General features: G+C 38.6%; 1 protein-coding gene across 14 annotated transcripts in view; it reads right to left on the bottom strand.

Annotated features, from left to right (window-relative positions):
• Window positions 1-19,522, bottom strand: part of PAM (peptidylglycine alpha-amidating monooxygenase) — a 123,502-nt gene that overhangs the window by 62,976 nt on the left and 41,004 nt on the right. For all 14 annotated transcript variants that reach the window (XM_088652845.1, XM_088652842.1, XM_088652843.1 and 11 more), the window contains exons 2-5: window positions 15,190-15,720; window positions 13,886-14,006; window positions 7,445-7,502; window positions 188-275 (exon numbers count right to left, since the gene is read on the bottom strand). In XM_088652845.1, coding sequence (XP_088508971.1) covers window positions 188-275; window positions 7,445-7,502; window positions 13,886-14,006; window positions 15,190-15,281 — 359 coding nt within the window. In that variant the 5' untranslated portion in view covers window positions 15,282-15,720. The remainder of the gene's footprint in view (window positions 1-187; window positions 276-7,444; window positions 7,503-13,885; window positions 14,007-15,189; window positions 15,721-19,522) is intronic.

The following is a 19,522-nucleotide window of genomic DNA, read 5'->3' on the forward strand; positions in this document are numbered from 1 at the left end:
TTTGATACATCTGTTGATTAAATTCTGCAACCCAATTGCAGAAACGACAGAATGAACATTTTTGAAAACGCCATACCCACCATGCATTCATGAAGCCTTCTACACCCCCTCCCAACCATACGTCATTCCCTCCTGACACATGTAGCAAATTAAGCCAATGTCATGAAAACAACCCTGTGCTCCTTACCAGTAATCTTCATCTGAAGATGGATTGTTGCATCCAAAGAGCAGCATATGATGGACAGTGTCCATGCTAGCATGAGGTTTGAAGTCAACTGAAAAACAAAAGTGATACTTGTGTATGTCTTTTTTCTCAGTACATTTTATGGTTCTACATTAAGTTGAATGAGGACACTTATTTCATTCATACAACAGCAAATGGAAATGAGGACACTTATTTCATTCATACAACAGCAAATGGAAATACACTATAGGCTGCTGCGCTCCTTATGACGACACAGTAAGAATATAAATCAAAAATCACAGCAAGGATGAAGTGCTAATATCACAAGTTGTGTTTCAGCTCTCTCAATTTTACTTCTAAAACAGGCGAATATGCCTTATTGGCCATGATACTTCAAAAAAATAGTTTTAAGTTTTTCTTATGTTTTTGTTACACACTAATTAAGATGTACATTTTAAAGAAATCATTATTGTGTTTTATTGCAGTTAAAATATACAACTATGATAACATACCAGAATACCCTACTCAAGTTCCTCCTCTCCAAACATTCACTGCTCCAAGAGATGGCAGTACTCATATGCAATTTTCATACAAAAGTAACTTTTCAGTAATGAGGCAAAAAGATTATATCAAAATAATATTTCAAAGGCAAAAAGGAAGCTAGTAAGTCAAATAATGATTCCAAATTCTAAATGGAGGTATATTGGGGTTGAGAGTTAACATCATTTTCTTTCTTTCTCTGTGTGTGTTTTATAAAAGCAAACAAAATTTTAATGAACTTATCAATTTTAGAAACACCATGTAAGGCTCTGAGTTTGTGTGCAAGCATTTCCTTATAGGCTATGTACCAAACATTTTGATAAGAAAAAGTAATTGAAACACCATGCATATCCTTCCATTGTTTAGGGATTGTGAAGTACACTGCCATTAATAAATGTCCAGTTAGGCCTTTTTGGGGTCTCTACTTACATATTTATTCTAATATAAAAAGAAATTTAGGAGATAGAGTCGTGAGGTCCTGTGCAGGGACTGTTTAATAATTTTCTGGATCTTACTAAACAATGAAGTCCAAAAATGTGGATTAATATGTACATGTAACCAATATAATTAAATATAAAAGGGGAATAAGAAATACACAAAGACCTTTTAACAACTAATGTAAACAACATAACTCCAAGGAGTATGTTTTTAGTTTCTACTGTAGATGAAACTCAAGTCTCACAGATTATCCTCCCATCAAAAAAAGAGGAAAGAAGAGGGGAGGAGCAGATTTGAAGGTGGTAAACAAGAGTAGCTTTATCAATAGTTTTACTCTTCAGTGACAGAGAGCATTTTAAGTTTCTTTAACTAGGAAGCAGCAGGGCAGATTCTTCAGGTGTATCATTTTAATTCTAATGGCACAGTAGGAGCAGGACCACAGGAGATCTGGTATTTTACATTTTGAAGTTTAGCAGTACAAAGGAATATTCTGGAGGTGGGGGGAAGAAAGAAGATGAATACATTAATAGGGTAGACTCAATTCTATGATGACAGCTGGAGTTTTACAATCCACTGAAGATGCTACAAAATCATTTTCCAATTGCTCTCACTAACTGTGATGTTTACTGACAGCACTATAAGACCAAAAGACTTCAAAGGGTGGCAAAGAATGTAAAATATTAAAATGTATTTCATCCACACGAGAAATTATATATTAGCATTATGTGCAAGGACAATGTTGAGCCACTCCTGTCATAAGCTCCCTCAACTTTAGATTAGTCCATTACAGGGGTACATTTGTATTCCCATTGCCTTTTAAAAGACAATCTTCCAGACAGTATAATTTGATGGATTATTTTAATGCAAGTCAGATTTTCGGGGTGGCCGGGGGAGGGGCTGCCAGCAAGGGTGGGGGGGATAGGCAAGGGAAGTCCCACGGTGCAAGTGAAACTCACACACACCACTGGATTTCACCCTATATGTATTTATTTATCAGTGTTCTGCATATCTCCCAACGCAGTGAAATATAATGTAACTAATTCAGGGTCCTCTTAAACTACACCGAAACCTACTCACTAGTCTAGAAACCACTATACTGGTAAAAAAAAAAGTATTTTCATATGCATTTTCTAGCTACTAGGAAAGGATGCATTGTAAAATTGTGGAAGGGTGGGGTGGAGGAGCTGGAAATTTGGTTTCATGTCTTACAGAATAATTGAATTGTAGAGCTGTAGAGTTGGAAGGGATCCCAAGGGTCATCTAGTCCAACCCCCTGCAGTGCAGGACCCTCTACTAAAACATTCATGACAGGTGGCCATCCAACTCTGCTTAACAACTTCCAATGAAGGAGAGTCCACCACCTTCCGAGGGCGTCCATTCCACAGATGAACAGCTCTTACCATCAGAAAGTTCTTCCTGGTGTTTCGATGGAATCTCTTTTCTTGCAACTTGATGCCACAATGCTTTTTGCTTTGCCATTAAGATTGGCAAATCTTAAGGCTCACAGTACATTAATAGTTTAGTTATTTGTATACAGGCTACAAAATGGGACACTCTCTCTCTCTCTCTCTCTCTCTCTGATACAAAAGCTTGTCTACTTCCATTGATAAGGCAAACTCTTTCCAACTATTGTTCATTTATTTGAGTCCTATTTTTCTGCAAATCACACATTGCAGATCAGGCAACTTGAATCATTTTCACATGTTACAAAATTGGCCATATATCATTAACCACCAAAGGCATAAATGTATAAACACTTACTAACTTAGATGGGTTTTCCTCAAAAGGTAGTATCACCAAGCAATAAAGATTTCTATTGTAACAATCCTGCAGCTATGGAGTCAAGTAAAGCAATAAAAATGCAATATATCATCAAATTATTTCCATCCACTTTTCAGATTATAATAGGGCCTATCTTGTTTGTATGAAACTGTTTGACAAATGGTGGTTTACCATCAGTCAGTAAGGGGGGGGGGAACCACATTTATTTACTGGTTGGCCATATGTGTGAAAATAAGGGAAGGAGAATGACAGATAAATTTCCTGGCTGAGTGACTTGCTGTCAGACACATTCTTCTAAGTGTCGGTAGTATACCCTTTAGCTATCAGCGGAGTCCAATAGTAAAGAGCAGATTGTATCAAACCCTGCACAATACAGCAAATACTTCTCTTGCTTTGCCCATATAATCAAACATTTAAAAGACTAGATGGGAAAATATTAATTTTTCAGAAGCACAAAAGGGGACAAATTATCTCCCCGCTGCTCACCTCTATATATTTTACACATATTCAGTCTCATCGTGCAGCAGAAGAACTTTGAGGCGAAAGGTTAAATATTGTATTATGCTTTTTTTAAAAAAATCCTACCAAGGCGCTTACTTTGCTACTTACTGTAGATGTATGGCTATCTTCCAAGTTTGCAATGGACAGTATTATACATCTAATAAAATGGGCTCTAAGTGAAAGGCTGTACACTGGACAATCAGATGCTAGACATATTTTATTATGATTAGCAATTTCATTTATTTCTTTAGTAGATCCTGAACAAATTAGTATGTGAAGTTACAGCCTACCCGTAGCAACCAACAAAATGTATCTGGTTAGCAAAATGTACGGACAAAATCCAGTGTCATACAAGTGGGACTTCTTGTGCAATGCTTGTGCAATGGGACTTCCTTGTCAACCCCACACGCTTCATAGGGCGAGCGAAGGGAAAGATAGAAAAAGAGAGCCCTGTTCGACTAGAGGTTCGTTCCAGTGCCAGGATGTGACTATTGGATGTTACACACTGGATTCAAAACATGTTGGAGATATCCAATTTCAATGGCATATGCTGACATTCTGGTGCATCCTTTGTGTGCTTTTATTTCAGTTTTTGCTTTGTTGGGAAATCACCCTCTCTTTAGATAACTTTTCATGTCTAATCGTCAAGCTAATAAAGTAATACCTTCTAAGGTTAACCGGAAAGTTTTATATCTTATACACCACTCAAAAGACTTATGCATTCACATACTCAAGCTTAATGCCTGCTTATATGAGGAAAGTCTACTACATAACCACACTCTGTGTGTGTGTGTGTGTGTGTGTGTGTGTGTGTGAGGAATGAAGTAACTTTAGTCCAGCTCAGTTTTCCTTCTGATGAGACTTTTTTGGACAGAAGCAATCTATACATTGTTTATGATTCAACAAGCATGAGAGCATTTAAAATAGTTTTTTTCTATTTTAAAATTATATTAATAAGCAACATACATTTAACCTGATCATAAATACATTTACTAAGAAATAAATCCCATTAATTTTAATAGGCTTACTTTTTACTAAGTGTGCGTGGGATTGTAACTCTAGTCGTTTCCGAGCACAATTCAAAGTGTTGGTGCTGACCTTTAAAGCCCTAAACAGCCTCGGTCCAGTATACCTGAAGGAGCATCTCCTCCCCCATCATTCTGCCCGGACACTGAGGTCCAGTACCGAGGGCCTTCTGGGGGTTCCCTCACTGCGAGAAGCAAAGCTACAGGGAACCTTCTCGGTAGTGGCGCCCACCCTGTGTAATGCCCTCCCACCAGATGTTAAAGAGATAAACAACTACCTGACATTCAGAAAACATCTGAAGGCAGCCCTGTTTAGGGAAGTTTTTAATTTGTGATATTTAAATGTATTTTAATCTCTGTTGGAAGCCACCCAGAGTATAAATAAATTGTTGTTGATGACGATGATGTCATTTTTTTTAAAAAAAATGAATGCCTTAAAAAAACACAGGGTTATTTGGGAGAGATTTTGCGCTGCAACACCGAAGGGCCTATTCTACTGTGACTTCTGGTTTGGACCAGATGGCATGAAAAATATAGAGAGTCCCACCAATGTACAACCTGAAATTTCTTACTGCCAGCATTCTCTATATATTTGCAAGTAACTATTTACTATGATATGAATGTTTTGTATTTTTCTTTTCTCTCTAACTAAATTCTTCAGTGATTTTAATTTGTAATGTTCAGATAGTGCACTCCTTACAAAAGATGTTAAGAACAGTAGTTGTCCTAAAGAACCCATTTGCTTAGCCCTAACTAGATCTTAATAGGAGTGTTTCCAGCCTATAAATAACCCCAAAGAACAATACTGTTCAATGTATTTCATGCCGATTTTGTCTTTATAAATAGTAGTTCACAGAACAGTAGACATATCATAAATTAAACACAGTATATACCCTAAAGAATAATTGCTGCAGTGTTTTAATTAACAGAAACTCTAAACACACAATTGCTTAAATACTTGGATAGAATAAATTATCTTACAAGATCCAAGTAATAAAAAAAATCAACTGGCACAGATTGGCGCAGAAGTCCCATATTATGTGCTATGAGATAACTGCTTCTGTGTCATGAAAATAATGATTAAAATCAGATCATTAAAGACTCCAAGGGGCCTAAAGCAGCCACACACAGCTGCTACTCACTATATCTCTACATAAAGTACTATTTTGGAATTCCATCCTTCCAACTGGAAATGGAATTGCTAATTCCTCCCCATATAAGGATCAAGCATGGTTGGATAATATTAAGTCATCCCTAATAAAGACACAGGAAAACTGTCTTTACTCACAGGAAACTGCCTATTATTATTATTATTATTATTATTATTATTATTATTATTTGAATTTTTATACCACCCTATACCCAGGGGTCTCAGGGATCTACATGAGTCTTATCCAGGAAAGAAGCCAAATGGAAATAGTTTTGGATACAAGCATAATCCCAAGATCAATTCTGTAAAGGTGGTAGCCCTAGCATAAACTACAGCTGGGAACTGCTGGGATTTGCCATCCTGATGTGTTCAGCAGCACCTTGGACAAAGACAAGATGAAGAGACAGATCTTTCTCCTCTTATTTCACAGACAATGCACTGCATGTTGGCCAATATAGCTGACGCTTTTAAATAAAAAGGGGAAAGTTTGGTAAGGGGATTGGAGTGTTGGACAAGGGAAGGGCTGGAAATTCTTAAATCAAAGCCAGAAAATAATTCAGAACCTTTTATAGCCTGCTTATTCCTTGCAATGAGCTTCATGAGCCTCAAAGGTAATTTCCAGACGCATGCCCACTACATTTTGCTGGCATCTCTAATTTTCTTTAATCCTTCAGTGTCTTACTATAGGAACTCAAACTGAAACTTTGATTTATAAAGCATAAATTCTAAAGGCTGCCTATAACCTAAATTACGCTCTTCAGAGCCCCCATACCAGAACACGGTAATATAATTACTAAATATCACACCAAATAAAGATGTCTCAATACCATGTCGGCTGAAAGTAGAGATGTCATGTCCTTTGAAAATTGCACTCTCCTTACCTTAACTCAGCCTTTTCCAACCTGGTGTCCTTCAGATGTTTTGGGACTACAGAGCCTATCATCTCTACCTAATGGCCATGCTGGCTGGGGATCATGGGAGATGTAGTCCCCATGTTCTAGGGGGCACCAGGTTGGGGAAGGCTACCTTAAGCCAATGGCAATATGACAGTGATACAATGATAGTGGTTTCCTAATCGCATTTTCAACGCATATGGAAAAAGCCAAACCTTTATCACTCATCAGCTACCTAATACATATACACACAGTTAAAATGTGTTAAGAGCTAACCAATCTCTTTGAAAACAAGTGACGATTTTCTAGGTTCTATCATTTCATTGTAAATTTCCATTCTACTATTTACACTTACTAGTGAAGGTAACTGTTGGCAAGCAGAATGGAATAAAAAATGAACATTAAGGAGCAAACACGCTAAACAGATGGTGCTTACTTCAGCGGCCTACTTACTTAAATTAAACATTGATATAGTGTTGTGGTAGGGCCTGTCATTTACCTGTCATCTCATCCACGCCTCAACATAAAGCAAGTATATTTTGCAAACAGGTAAGATCTTACTGTACCTAGCGCTTATTGTAAGTGCAAAGAGATTTACAGCCCGTACCAGCAGGTAAATAAACAGCTTGTGCAATGGAGTGGAATTAAGTATCCAGCCACAGACAGAAAGCCAATACTTTACAAATGGGAGCGCTACAGCCCAGCTGCCAGAGGCATCTACATGAAGCTCCTTAAGTACTATTACTCACGAGTCTCTCCAGATACAGTTTGTTATCCCCACCTTAAGTGGTTCCCTCTAGTTTTGCTTCTGCATTAGACATGATGAATGCATTACAGGAATTCTGATGGGGGGGGATTAAGCTACAGGGGAAGCAACACAAGCCTTTCACCAATTCTTTCCATGATTTTCTGACACTCAGGTGGTACTCACCTACATAGGCTTCCTCCTCCACTGGTAAACGGACAGACATGCAAAGGTAGGTATCAGACTGGAATGACACAACAGGGGGGAAAACATTAGGCATATTTCCTCCCCAAAAAGTCAAAAATTGCTAATTTCACAAACAGTTCACCTTCCATATATGTATATATTTATTGCAACAGGTGACCTTGAAAACAGCTAAAATAACTTTTAGAATAAAAGTATGCCTATATGATAAACTAATGATAAACTAGCTATAACATACTTTTTACTTCTATATTAGATCGTATATCAGATGGTCAGTATTTCTTGAGGGTATGCATTTCTGGCTAGGATCAGAATTTACACAAAGTAAATCAACTATATTGATCAGAAAATGGCTAAAATAGGTAAGCTGGGTCCTCAATGCTCTTCTACATGTTCTTTGATGCCAGGAGCATATTGGTGAGTCAGCTACTGAGGAATTAATACACACACTCGACAACAGCTTCGAGGCTAAGAGACAAATGTACAGCCTGCAGTAGTCATTTTGTGCTATAGCTGTACTCTGGGGCTATTGCAATGGAACACAGGAACTGTATCCTCTAGTGGCAAGCAAATCAAGGATACTATACAGCACGTTCTGATATTATTATGTGGGCTGCTGGGGACAGGGGGCAACAGAGAAGTACATCAAAAGTGAATAATTAACAAGGAAGTTCCTCATGTAAGCATTTCCCTGGAAATGAAAGGGAGGAAGACAAAGCCATGCTGGATTTTGCCCCAAATGCACTTCTAAGCCCTTGCTAAATCTCTCTACAGATATGCACTTGGATAATACTGGAGGGGTGGGGGGAATAATCAAATCAATATTACTTCAAGGTAGAGGACATATTCCCAAGTCACACATCATCCCCATACCATACCCTTGTTCTCATACAATATTAAACATAATTAAGTAGTTCACTCTGGGTATAGAGAATACCAAGAATGGAAATCCATAACAGTGTCTGTATGCTCCTCACTTCAATTAACATTAATGAAAGTTAATCAAGAGAATGTTTCCCTTAGAAGTAAGCAATGGAAAGTCAGCTGAGTAAAACTAGACACACATTTGTAATCGTCTTCAGTGCAAATTGGAACATGACAACCCTGTACAGACATCAGTTACTTCACAAGTCCCAGCAGTCACACAATGCCGTGAAATGCAAGAAGTGTAGGGCCAGCATGACCCATATTTTACGAGTGCCTGTGCTAATTTCGTGGCTGCAAGTTGCGACTGTTTCAAAAGCCAAAGCTTTTTAAGAGACACTGGAGCTGAAGTCCACAATTCAAAGTTAAAACTTAAGTATATTATTTGGAGGTGCCTTTTTTTTTAAAGAAGACACAAAATAATTGAATTCCAGCCATATGTATTTGCCCTTCCAAAATTTTGCAGGAATATTCAAGATGAAGCAAAAGACTACAGTTTGTATAGGTCATCCTATATACAATACAAGACATTTTTTGGTAACTCGGGAACTACGGGTATATCTGTGAAAGAGAATAAATCAGAGAAAATTTTCCCTTAAACCTTTGGCCCTCCAGGTATTGCTGAACTATAACTCCCCTCATCTGTGCTTGCTAAGGCTGGTGGGAGTTGTAGCTTAGCAACATGGGGAGGGCCAAAGGATTTCAATGCCTCCCCAAAATGAAGTTCTTATTTTGTCTGCAGGTTCCGGTTCTACATTCTGATACTGTATTACCACAGTCAGCAAGCTTATCTTCTACATATGTTACAACTTTGCCTCTTTCCCTTGCACCATAATGTCAAGTCCCCATGGACTGCAAGAATTAAAAAGTTTTGAACAAAGTGGGAAATGTGCAAGCGTATTGTTATTATTAGCAGCAGGAGAAGCAGCAAGATACACTTGCCATTCCCCCCCCCCAGAAATTTAACATTTATTTGCCACCGGTGACGGACAATCTGGATACAATGACAAATCATAGTTCATTGTTATGAGACCAATCACAGTGAGCTTGGGAACCACAGCCCTCTCCCCCACTAGCGAGAGTTTTGAACTCCTAAGGAAGAGTTTGGAAGCTTCTGCTGCTGTTTTAAACTAACAACAGTGAAATGTTATGTCTGAACCCAGACTGACAGTGATAAGTCTTGTGGCTGGTAAGACAACTTTAAACCATAGTTAACGAAGTTCCCTTGATTTCTACTCTATATTTAAGATTAATCACAGACTAGGGAGGGATGGCATGCAACAATAGACAGTCATTAACTGGTAACTTCCAATCTCTTCCTTGTGACTGCATTGGACAAGGCAAGGAGAAGGAAAAACACACAAACCTTAGGCACATGCGTGTATCTATAACCCAATGTTTATCATTACATTCAAACTGCCTCACTGATTAAACAAAAAGACACTTATGGTGGACTTTGAGATTTGCTTAAATGACTAGCACTAAAATGAAACATATTATATATGCCCTCTAACACCTTGCTGGTCTCCACTGTGCCTCATTTCCAAAGGAAACACAAACCCTAAGTAAGCGCCAGGAAACCTGGAATCTCATATCGCTCAGAGATTGGGGTGGTGTGTAGCACTATTTCCCCCTCAAAACAAAAAAAAACCACAACAAGACATCAAAAGAAGATATTGAAATTTCCATTCTCTAGATTTGCAGAGGATTCTGAAGCAAGTTACAAATCCCCAAATAATGGGATAATTTCCTAATAATATAGGGCACTCTTATTCTGCCGACTTCGTCACTTCAAAGTAAATAATTCACACAGAGAAAGAACTTTAATGATTGTACAAAGACCCATTGCTCTTTATCTTTCAAGCTGTCAGTGTTTGATAGTCATCTACACTAATGGCTATCCTCCTATTAATAAACAAAAATAGACGAGCACTGAAAATGTCAATTGCTCTGCAATCTTCTGTCATTATTTCATATATTAGTCTGCAAGCAAACATATGCAAGCTCAGGCATTAATGGTTTGGCAGCACTTGCAAACACACAAAGTGAAGCACCTTATTCTTTAACACACTTGCCTGATGAGTTTCTAAATACTTTCCAAACACTGAAAGAAAGTAATGACCTACTTAAATTACCTTTCTCCTACTTTCCTTCCCAAGCATTCAGTGTGAAAGTGTTGTTTATTCATTTTTTTCCCATACCAAATACATTAACACTAATAAAAAGATTAAACCTTTGCAAGTTCAAAGCTTCTAGTCTTATGGTTGCTTATGCATGTGAAAGCTAATAAGTTTGCAATAATATTTTTTTATTTAAAAAGGTAATCATGGAGGCTTGGAGCTCTGGATTCAAACTTGCCCATGCAAAATATCATTACATTGATCTTTGGTCAATGAGAGGTTACAGGTTTGGGGACAAAGAAGCTTAATTTGGGATTTTTGTGGCTTAGCAGAAGTAGGAAGCATTTATCCTGTACAGATTTATCCTGTCACTTACAGTCTGCAGCCAGTCGAGTCTGCTTTTTTTCGTAAGTCCTGAATAGCAAGTCACGCTTATGAACAATTTAAATGACAGCAGCCATTTTCATGTACTGCCTCCATATAAATTAAATAGTTATGAAAGGATTCATTTTCCAGTGATGCATGTTCTTCTGTTATTCACCATCCCATTTCCTTGATATCACTTTGAGTAGCTCTGTACAGAGGGTAAAAGATAGCCTCTGTATTATACATTTGAGCAAGATTCAAAATGTAAAATGCAAATGCCGAGCTTTGAACAGCAAAGATCTGAAGCACAATTAGCGATAGGAGGTTGATGCAAGAATATATATTTTCCATTCTTACCAGTAAGCATTACTTAACGCTGCCCTTGTTCTTTACAATATCACAGGCATTTATGTAACAAGCCCATTGTTCTAATTAGCCAACCCAGATGAAGAATTTTTCAAGGACTGATTTTTGCACATATGCCATCTGTATTCATACTACAATGAACCCTGCCAACAGTGCTTAGAATTATTCCAGATGAATGCTACATTATTTCACGCTGTAGTGCAAGTATTTTTTTGCCCGCACATAGAGAGCTCTGCTATTCTCAAACAATTTACACACGGTAGATTCCTGGAAGTCTTATTTTGTTCCTTTAGAATAATTAACCAATCAAATGCCATTACCAAAGACAGCCTGAAGATGATAGCAGGTAGGGAAAAACCTCCACGACAGGATGCTGCTTCTTTTTATTAAAAAGGGGCGTGTAAACTACGACAGCCATGTGGTGCTGAGAATGTCTATACGCTACAAAGGTTTTCACACAAATTAATCCTGAAAGAAAGTGTTTACCATACCAAACTTTAGGACATACATGTGTTAGGAATCAGGTTATACTGATTTCTGAACAAAAGAATAGGAGAGTTACTTAGAGCACCACATGCACAGGTGAGAGGAAAGTGTTAAACCTATTGCCTTCCCACAGATGCTTCTCAGCGGCTGTTTTTCTCCACTCCTGCAATAAGAAAGTTGATGTGGGTTTTAATCTGTTTTTTGTCTACTGCTATTTTAACTTTTCAGAAGCTGCAGTTCAAGTCATTGGCCCAGTTCAGATATCACATTCCAAAACATGGTCTAAAGGACTGAACACAAGCTAAGGGTTTGCACATTCTCCTTTGTTTGCTGGCTTAATTTAGCAATAATTTGTTCCTAAATTGGAGAAGGTAAACTAGAGTAAGGGCTGGTTTGGAGGATCAGAAACATGACATTTAAACTGTGCTATTACAATCCACTCCAAGCATGTGAGCATGTTGCAAACTATTCAAGAATGAGAACACCTTTATGAAAAAGCTCCCATTATTTTACTTCTCTTATTGTGCAAGATGGTCACAATGATGGGTGATATCACGTGAAATTAATGGAAACTCATTGAAATGAGCTGCACACACAGTTTTTGCACAAGCGTAAGAGTCTCGAATGGAGCTTATTCTAAGCCTCTGAGGCTGCCACTATGGACACATGAACAAATCAGTGCCAGTAAAGCAGAACATACATACGAACTAGAGCTAAATTACAGTCTTCCCAAGCTGCTGTTCCATGGTACAAAACTTTTTGACTTTATACCCTGGTGGCTAGGCTCCCCAGCTGCTATACTATAGATACTTTCAGTTGCACAGCACATGGATTTTTCTACACCTGCAGATTCCAAGTATTTGTGTGGCTTAATTTCCGGAAAAGGTTATTTACAGAATATTTTTACTCAAGTCCTACTTGAAGCTTTCTTTCTCTACAGCCAAAAAAATGAAACAGATGGTTCTAATCATAAGTTCCAGGAAATGCTCCCCAATAGCTAAATCACTTGTTTCAGCTTCTATTTGTGCAAGTGCTATCTGCAACAATGAGTCATCTCATCGGCTGCAAAACATCCTATTCTTGTAATGCTTCTGAAGCTCTTAACGCTGCTACTAATTTCATGACTGGCAGTTCTATCTAAACATTATTTAATCTCTTTTTAGCAGGGACTCTGAAATCTCTGAAAGCTTCTTGCCCATCTCCATGATGACTAGGAAAACATATGCAAAGTAAGAGAAATTATGTACATGTAATTGCCATTGTGTTTACACAATTTAGCTTTTCTAAGTATTTTGGGTTTTTTTTAATCATCTTCACAGTGAATTTTCATTAAAAAAATGCATAATCTTATATAGGCCTTTCTGGGTTAGCAATTAAATGGTTATTAGGTTCCAAGACTGACTGATTGATGTTTGCCAACACTGTAGAGAAGAGATTCAAGGATTTGGGGTTGAGTGCCTAATAAGTTTAGGGTAGAGAAGCACCTGAAACTGCATCTCTGAAAGAAGAGAGCTATTTAAACGGCCTGACCTGGTAAGCAAAAACACAGCCAAGTGTCTCTTGTGGTACCTTAAAGACCAACATATTTATTATGGCATGAGCTTTACCAAAGCCTATTTCACTAGATCCCTAACATATTAGTCTCAATTGCAGATTATATATGATCAGGTGTCATTAATCTAGGGTGAGGCATCAAGGTCCTTCACTAATACACATTCCCTGTCTAGACTTCTAGAACATTCTTCAGTTGTTCTACACTTGTGTAAAAATCTGATAGGATACCACAAAGAAGAATCTGCATCAACTTGACATTGGTCCAATTCTAACAAGTCTTCACTGGAGAATTCATATTAATATTCCCTCAAAACAGTCACTGATTCTTTACAGATTCTGTTTAGTGAGAATCACAGGAAAGCATTTATTCCACAGTGTCTTCACATATGGTCAACTGAGAAGCCAACAAGCATTCTAAGCAACAGCGAGAACAAGCAGGACAATCCAGCTCTCCATGGACTCTTAACTCAGGGTCATTCTGAAGTCATCACAAGACAGATGTACTGATTGTGAATCTCCACCTGTTAATAAAGTGGCATGACTGCCTTTGTTCCTATTACTACAAGCAAAGCTATAAGCTGATCTACATACGGACTTCTGTTCTCACCTGCTTAGGAGTTACCCCCGGCATGCGAATGTCCAATGCAAAATCTGATAAACTTAGAGGAACCAACTGCCTGTTGCTGCCCAGGCACTCATTAGAATGTGACTTGGCAGAGTCCTTATACCTAAAATCAAGAAGAAATATTAAATATGTACATTTTATTTAAATGCATTTCACAACTTGTATAACTCATGCAGGTGCTCCAATAACTTTTGCTGCGGCTAGAATAATTTGAGAAATCCATGTGTGGATTATATAAAACTGTTTGAAATATTAAGAGTGATGAAACAAGTTCTTTGATATGTTTGATATGTTTCAGCCAACTAAGCATCCAAACTAACATGCCAATTCACACATGTATCCAAGGAAGGCTCAGAAATGGGGTCTGCAGGGCTGCCCCCACTTCACAACAAGACTACCAAGAAGTTACTTCATGGGAAACACTTCTTGATTGCTTCAGTTAGTTGCAACATGCAAACTATGGAATGCATTAATAGATGGGGAAATCCTTAATATGCAAATATACAGCAGAACTCTCAACAGAAAGTTGAATAAGCCTGGGGGGGGAAAACTTCCTGCATTTCTCTTCTTGAACTGTGATTGAAAACAATCGTCTAATGACACATATTTGCATTTTTTGTATGGATACCAAAGCAGCTATGGGAAATTTTGTTCCCCATTATTTGTACAGGAAGAGAATTCAGAAAAAATATCTCCTGTAAAATATAGGGTGGGGGAACCCTAGATATGCTTGCTAGTTTCAGGACAGCTAGATATAAGCAGCCTTTGATGCAATGTGAATACTAAATATATCCATGGATAAATATTTGATGTGGCCAATTATGGGGACTATGCTGTACATACAACCATATTGTCTTGTGAGCAAATAAAGCAGACTTCCGCTTAAGAAGGTATCTAGAAATGCAAGGAGACATCTTCCAGAAGGCTAATCAAACAATTGATAAGTTACCTGATGCACTTTAAAAAGAGATTTCAAAGGAGGAATGACTAATAGGAAGGACATTATATATATAAAAGTTACTTACTTACTACAGAGCCTGTCAAGCTCGCATTGAATTTAGATTAAAAAGTTACTGCAAAACAGTATAAGAATGATGATGTAATGCACTGAATATTTCAGTATTAACCAAAGCAATCATAATCACTTTTTTTTAAAAAAAATAAGCCAGTTCTATTTTTAGAATGTTTTTGTTTACTTTGCTGGAAGCTTCACTTTTAAAGCCACAACACAAATCAAGGAAAAGCACACGGCAACACTAAGCAGCGCATACTGATAAACAACCCACCTCTTAAAGACAGAAAGTGGGCTTCTGAAAGCCAAACAGCTGTTTTGAAAAATAAGGAACAATATTAGCAGGTTGTTAACGAGGCCAGCCATGTTCACCCTGCTGTTCCTGACCCGATTAAGGAAGCAGGTAAAGGGCAGTGCAGCTCTGTCGGCTATGATCCTGACAATTAGGCAGCAGCACTGCTATCAGTTTGCTACTTCATTATGATGTTCTCCACAGGCATCCTACAGCTTTTGACAGACCATCTGTCCTGGAAGGTGGTGTGGTCTAAATCAGTAAGGTGAGATGATACTGTGCTTTCTTCATTGGAAGTGGGGGTGGAGGGGGAAATAGGAAAGGGGGGAGGGCAGGGGAGAGAGTCTTTCCTTTGCTATGTCCAGTGACAGAGCAGAAGCAGAATTCACAGCCGTGGTGCTTTATTCCAGTCTACTGTAAAATCTCCATCAAAAAAAAAAAAATCAATCCATTCCACAGTGCAAGAGACTTCAAGTGGCACTGCAGAAACCCATGTCAATCTTCATTCAGGACCTGCAAAAATAGAAACAGATAATGGGTGACTAACACATTACAGCATTAGTTCTCAGCAAACACTTGCTAAAGCTTTTTCGCACATTAAGAGTTTCACAAACTCTATCTCAACTCAGAAAAGGTATTGTAAACTTTGTTGACCCTCTCCCCTCCGCCAATCCTCACAACTCCATGCAACAATTCTCACAAGTATGGTACATATTCTTTGTAACATGAACTGTGAATTCTAGAGGTGATCCTATCAAAAGTAGTTTATCAAACTCCCTAATGCCTTCAAGTGACAGGACTTAAAAAGCTTAAGTGCATTTAGCCATTACCTAGCTTTTTCTTCCTCTACTTCAGAGAAGGCAGTATTCAGTGCTGAGTATCATACACAATATTCTTTTACCAAGAATTAAGCGCAGGTGGCGCTGTGGGTTAAACCACAGAGCCTAGGGCAGGCATCCCCAAACTTCAGCCCTCCAGATGTTTTGGACTACAATTCCCATCTTCCTCGACCAGTGGTCCTGTTAGCTAGGGATCATGGGAATTGTATGCCAAAACATCTGGAGGGCCGCAGTTTGGGGATGCCTGGCCTAGGGCTTGCCGATCAGAAGGTTGGCGGTTCAAATCCCTGTGACGGGGTGAGCTCCCATTTCTCAGTCCCTGCTCCTGCCAACCTAGCAGTTAGAAAGCATATCTAGTGCAAGTAGATGAATAGGTACCGCTCCGGCGGGAAGGTAAACGGCATTTCCGTGCGCTGCTCTGGTTTGCCAGAAGCGGCTTTGTCGGCCAATAACTTGAGATGAGCGCCGCAACCCCAGAGTCGGTCACGACTGGACCTAATGGTCAGGGGTCCCTTTACCTTTACCTTAGTAAAGTCCACTTTTTCCATAAAATTTAGAGCAAGTACAAAGTTTGCTAGCAGAAAATTCAAATGTCTGTGTGTATATGAAGTACACAGTGTCTGCCTTCCAGCTATAGAACAAACAGCATATAAATAAATGTGAAAAATAAATAAATAAATAGTAGTTCAAATTTCAATGAATTAGAACAGTGTTCCTCAAACAGTGTGCCAGGACCTACCAGTGCAGCATGGGACACTTTCAGGGGGGCCTCAGTACCACAGTCTGCCCAGGGTCTCCCACTTGCCAGTCCCATCCCCAAGCTATGTCATATAGCCTTTTTGGCTGGACCACTGCCAGCACCAGCAACTCTTTTATGCTGAGAAGTCATAGCCAGGAGACAAATAAGTTCAGTAGAAGAAGTAAGGTCTCACACCTCTGAGGTATTTTCTGCCTGAAGTGTGGTAGGCTATCGCAATGCCTCTAGAGCAAACATTAATACTCAATGTATCTGAAGAAGTGTGCATGAACACGAAAGCTCATACCAATAACAAACTTAGTTGGTCTCTAAGGTGCTACTGGAAGGATTTAATATTTAGCTTGAAGAAAGCTGAGCTATGGAACACCTTGTCCCAAGGAACATGCTGAGCCAATAATTTAGCAATTTCCAAAGGTGGATTACATCTCAATAGAAAATTATGTCAGTAATTGCCAACAGGTTATATCAAACTCTGCCTCTACCTGCCACCATCTTGTGGTCCAAGAAATGTTCGATGTCCTTAAGACTGTGATGTATAGCATCATAGGTTTATATTCAACATTTTATAATTATATGCCTGTTGATCAGAACCACAGTGCTATTTGTCCTGTAAGCTAATACTGAGAATATGGAAAAGTGAACATGGAGAATGTGTGGGTGATTAAGATGATATCCTAAATTTAAAAGTAACATATTGACAAACATAATACAGTCTGTAGAAGTGTTAAAAAAACACCCAGATCTCAGCAAGGTCAAGTTTCATCAAGAGATTTCTGTTTATTATTTATGAATTGTCTCAAGTATTTTGGGCACTATGCTGAACAACTAAGAGAAAGCACTGTTTCAGTCTTGAAATGAAAACTGAGGAACAACAGAATAAAATGGGAACAAGTGAGGATAAAAGATACAACAAGAAGATTACATGGTTGCTTAGGTTCATTATGTGTGCATCTTGATACGGCAACTTTGCTTTGGGATAAAATAGATGCTCCACAGGAAGACAGCAAATAAGTAGGGGAGACAAAAAAAAAGGTCAAGTAGAAAGGCTGGGGAAATGTTTTGACCTATTGGAAGCCAACCTCACTTTTAAAGTGGTTGAACATTTCCTTTCCATCGTCAATGTTTAAGCTTGGGCCAATTTGCATTTATTCCTACTTTGCAGAATTGTGTTTTTCCACATCTTAAGCTGTTCGTTGACAGATTGATTGAAAAAAACTAAACATTTGCTGCCGATGAGTGGAGCAGGCGAGATAAAACACTACAGATTTGACTGGATTGACGCAACGAGTGGCTTTAGATGTTTCTTCTATGGGAGATTTTTTACATGTCATCCTCTTATTTCCTTAGATTCTAAACAACTGACAGAAAAGCAGCCTATGCACCCAACAGAAAATTCACAAACACTTTTTGAATTTTACACATACAGTGCACAAACAGAATGTATAGAACTCCTGTGTGCTTCCTATTCTACCTATTTAAACATATGAAGCCCATCAATATTTTGCTGAACCTGGCATGAAGACAGCTTAAAACAAGAGGCTGATGGGTTAGTGAAGCATGTATCTCCTGTGTCATGGGACAGAATTTGCTTAGGTAAGCTTGTAAAACCATATGTGACTCTTCTGGAAAAGGGGAATTTGTGTGACTGTATTAATTGTAGGCAATAGGTAAACTGCTTGAACTTTTGTTTTTTAAAAATATTCTTTGTCAGGGAATTGTCTTGTAGATTGTGTCAACACGCACACATACTGAAAATGGGAATTTATTTGAGGATTAAGTGCTCCAGCAACACCCAAAGGCATGTAGAACATTAAGACAATGGAATATGAGTGGCACATCATGATCAATTCCAATTATAACAATAGTCCCAGCATTACAGGACATAAGTATCAGTTTACGACTACATATTTCATTCTGTGCTTCTGGACCAAGTCAACAAATGATTTAAGAAACATCCAATGTCTCAATTTAAATTCTGTTATTGGCGCTTGAAACATGCCCAGCATCCAATACTGAGTATCTAAACCAGAAAGCCTTCATTTATTTACTGTGAAGAATTTCAGTATAGACACATCCCCACCACTTAAATTAAGTGACATTTCCCAATTGATTACCTTGACAAAATATGGATAGAACTCACGAGAGGTTAACAGCAGAGTCCCACCTGTTTTTATTCTCTATTTTAGATTATTTCACTCCCCACCTGAAACGGGGACTTCCAGAAGTTAAGCAACTTCACACTTTAGAGGTAGCAATGGTGTGGACATAAAATGCTTAATTTTGACTAGTTTAGAGCATAGCCGTCAACTCCCGGATTGAAAAATAAGGGATCAGCAGCGGTGCGGCACCGGAAGTCGCTTCTACGCATGTCCGGACATGCGTAGAAGCAACTTCTGGTGCCGACGCTGCCCAATTTCCGGTGCCCAGACATGGGCAGAGCGGCACCCGAAATCGGTTCTGCGCATGTCTAGACATGCACAGAAGGAGCCTCCTTAGCCGGTAGGAGCTGCTTTCTAAATCCGGGGGATTTACAGGATTGTTTTCAATTCGGGATAACAGCAGGAAACTGGTTTAAATATGGGGGTTTCCCGCGAAAAACGGGAGACGACAGCTATGGTTTAGAGTCTAGACCAGGCATCCCCAAACTTTGGCCCTCCAGATGTTTTGGACTACAATTCCCATCATCCCTGACCACTGGTCCTCTTAGCTAGGGATCATG

This window comes from Zootoca vivipara, chromosome 10, assembly GCF_965207765.1.
Source record: "Zootoca vivipara chromosome 10, rZooViv2.hap1.1, whole genome shotgun sequence".
In the NCBI taxonomy this organism is placed as follows: domain Eukaryota; kingdom Metazoa; phylum Chordata; class Lepidosauria; order Squamata; family Lacertidae; genus Zootoca; species Zootoca vivipara.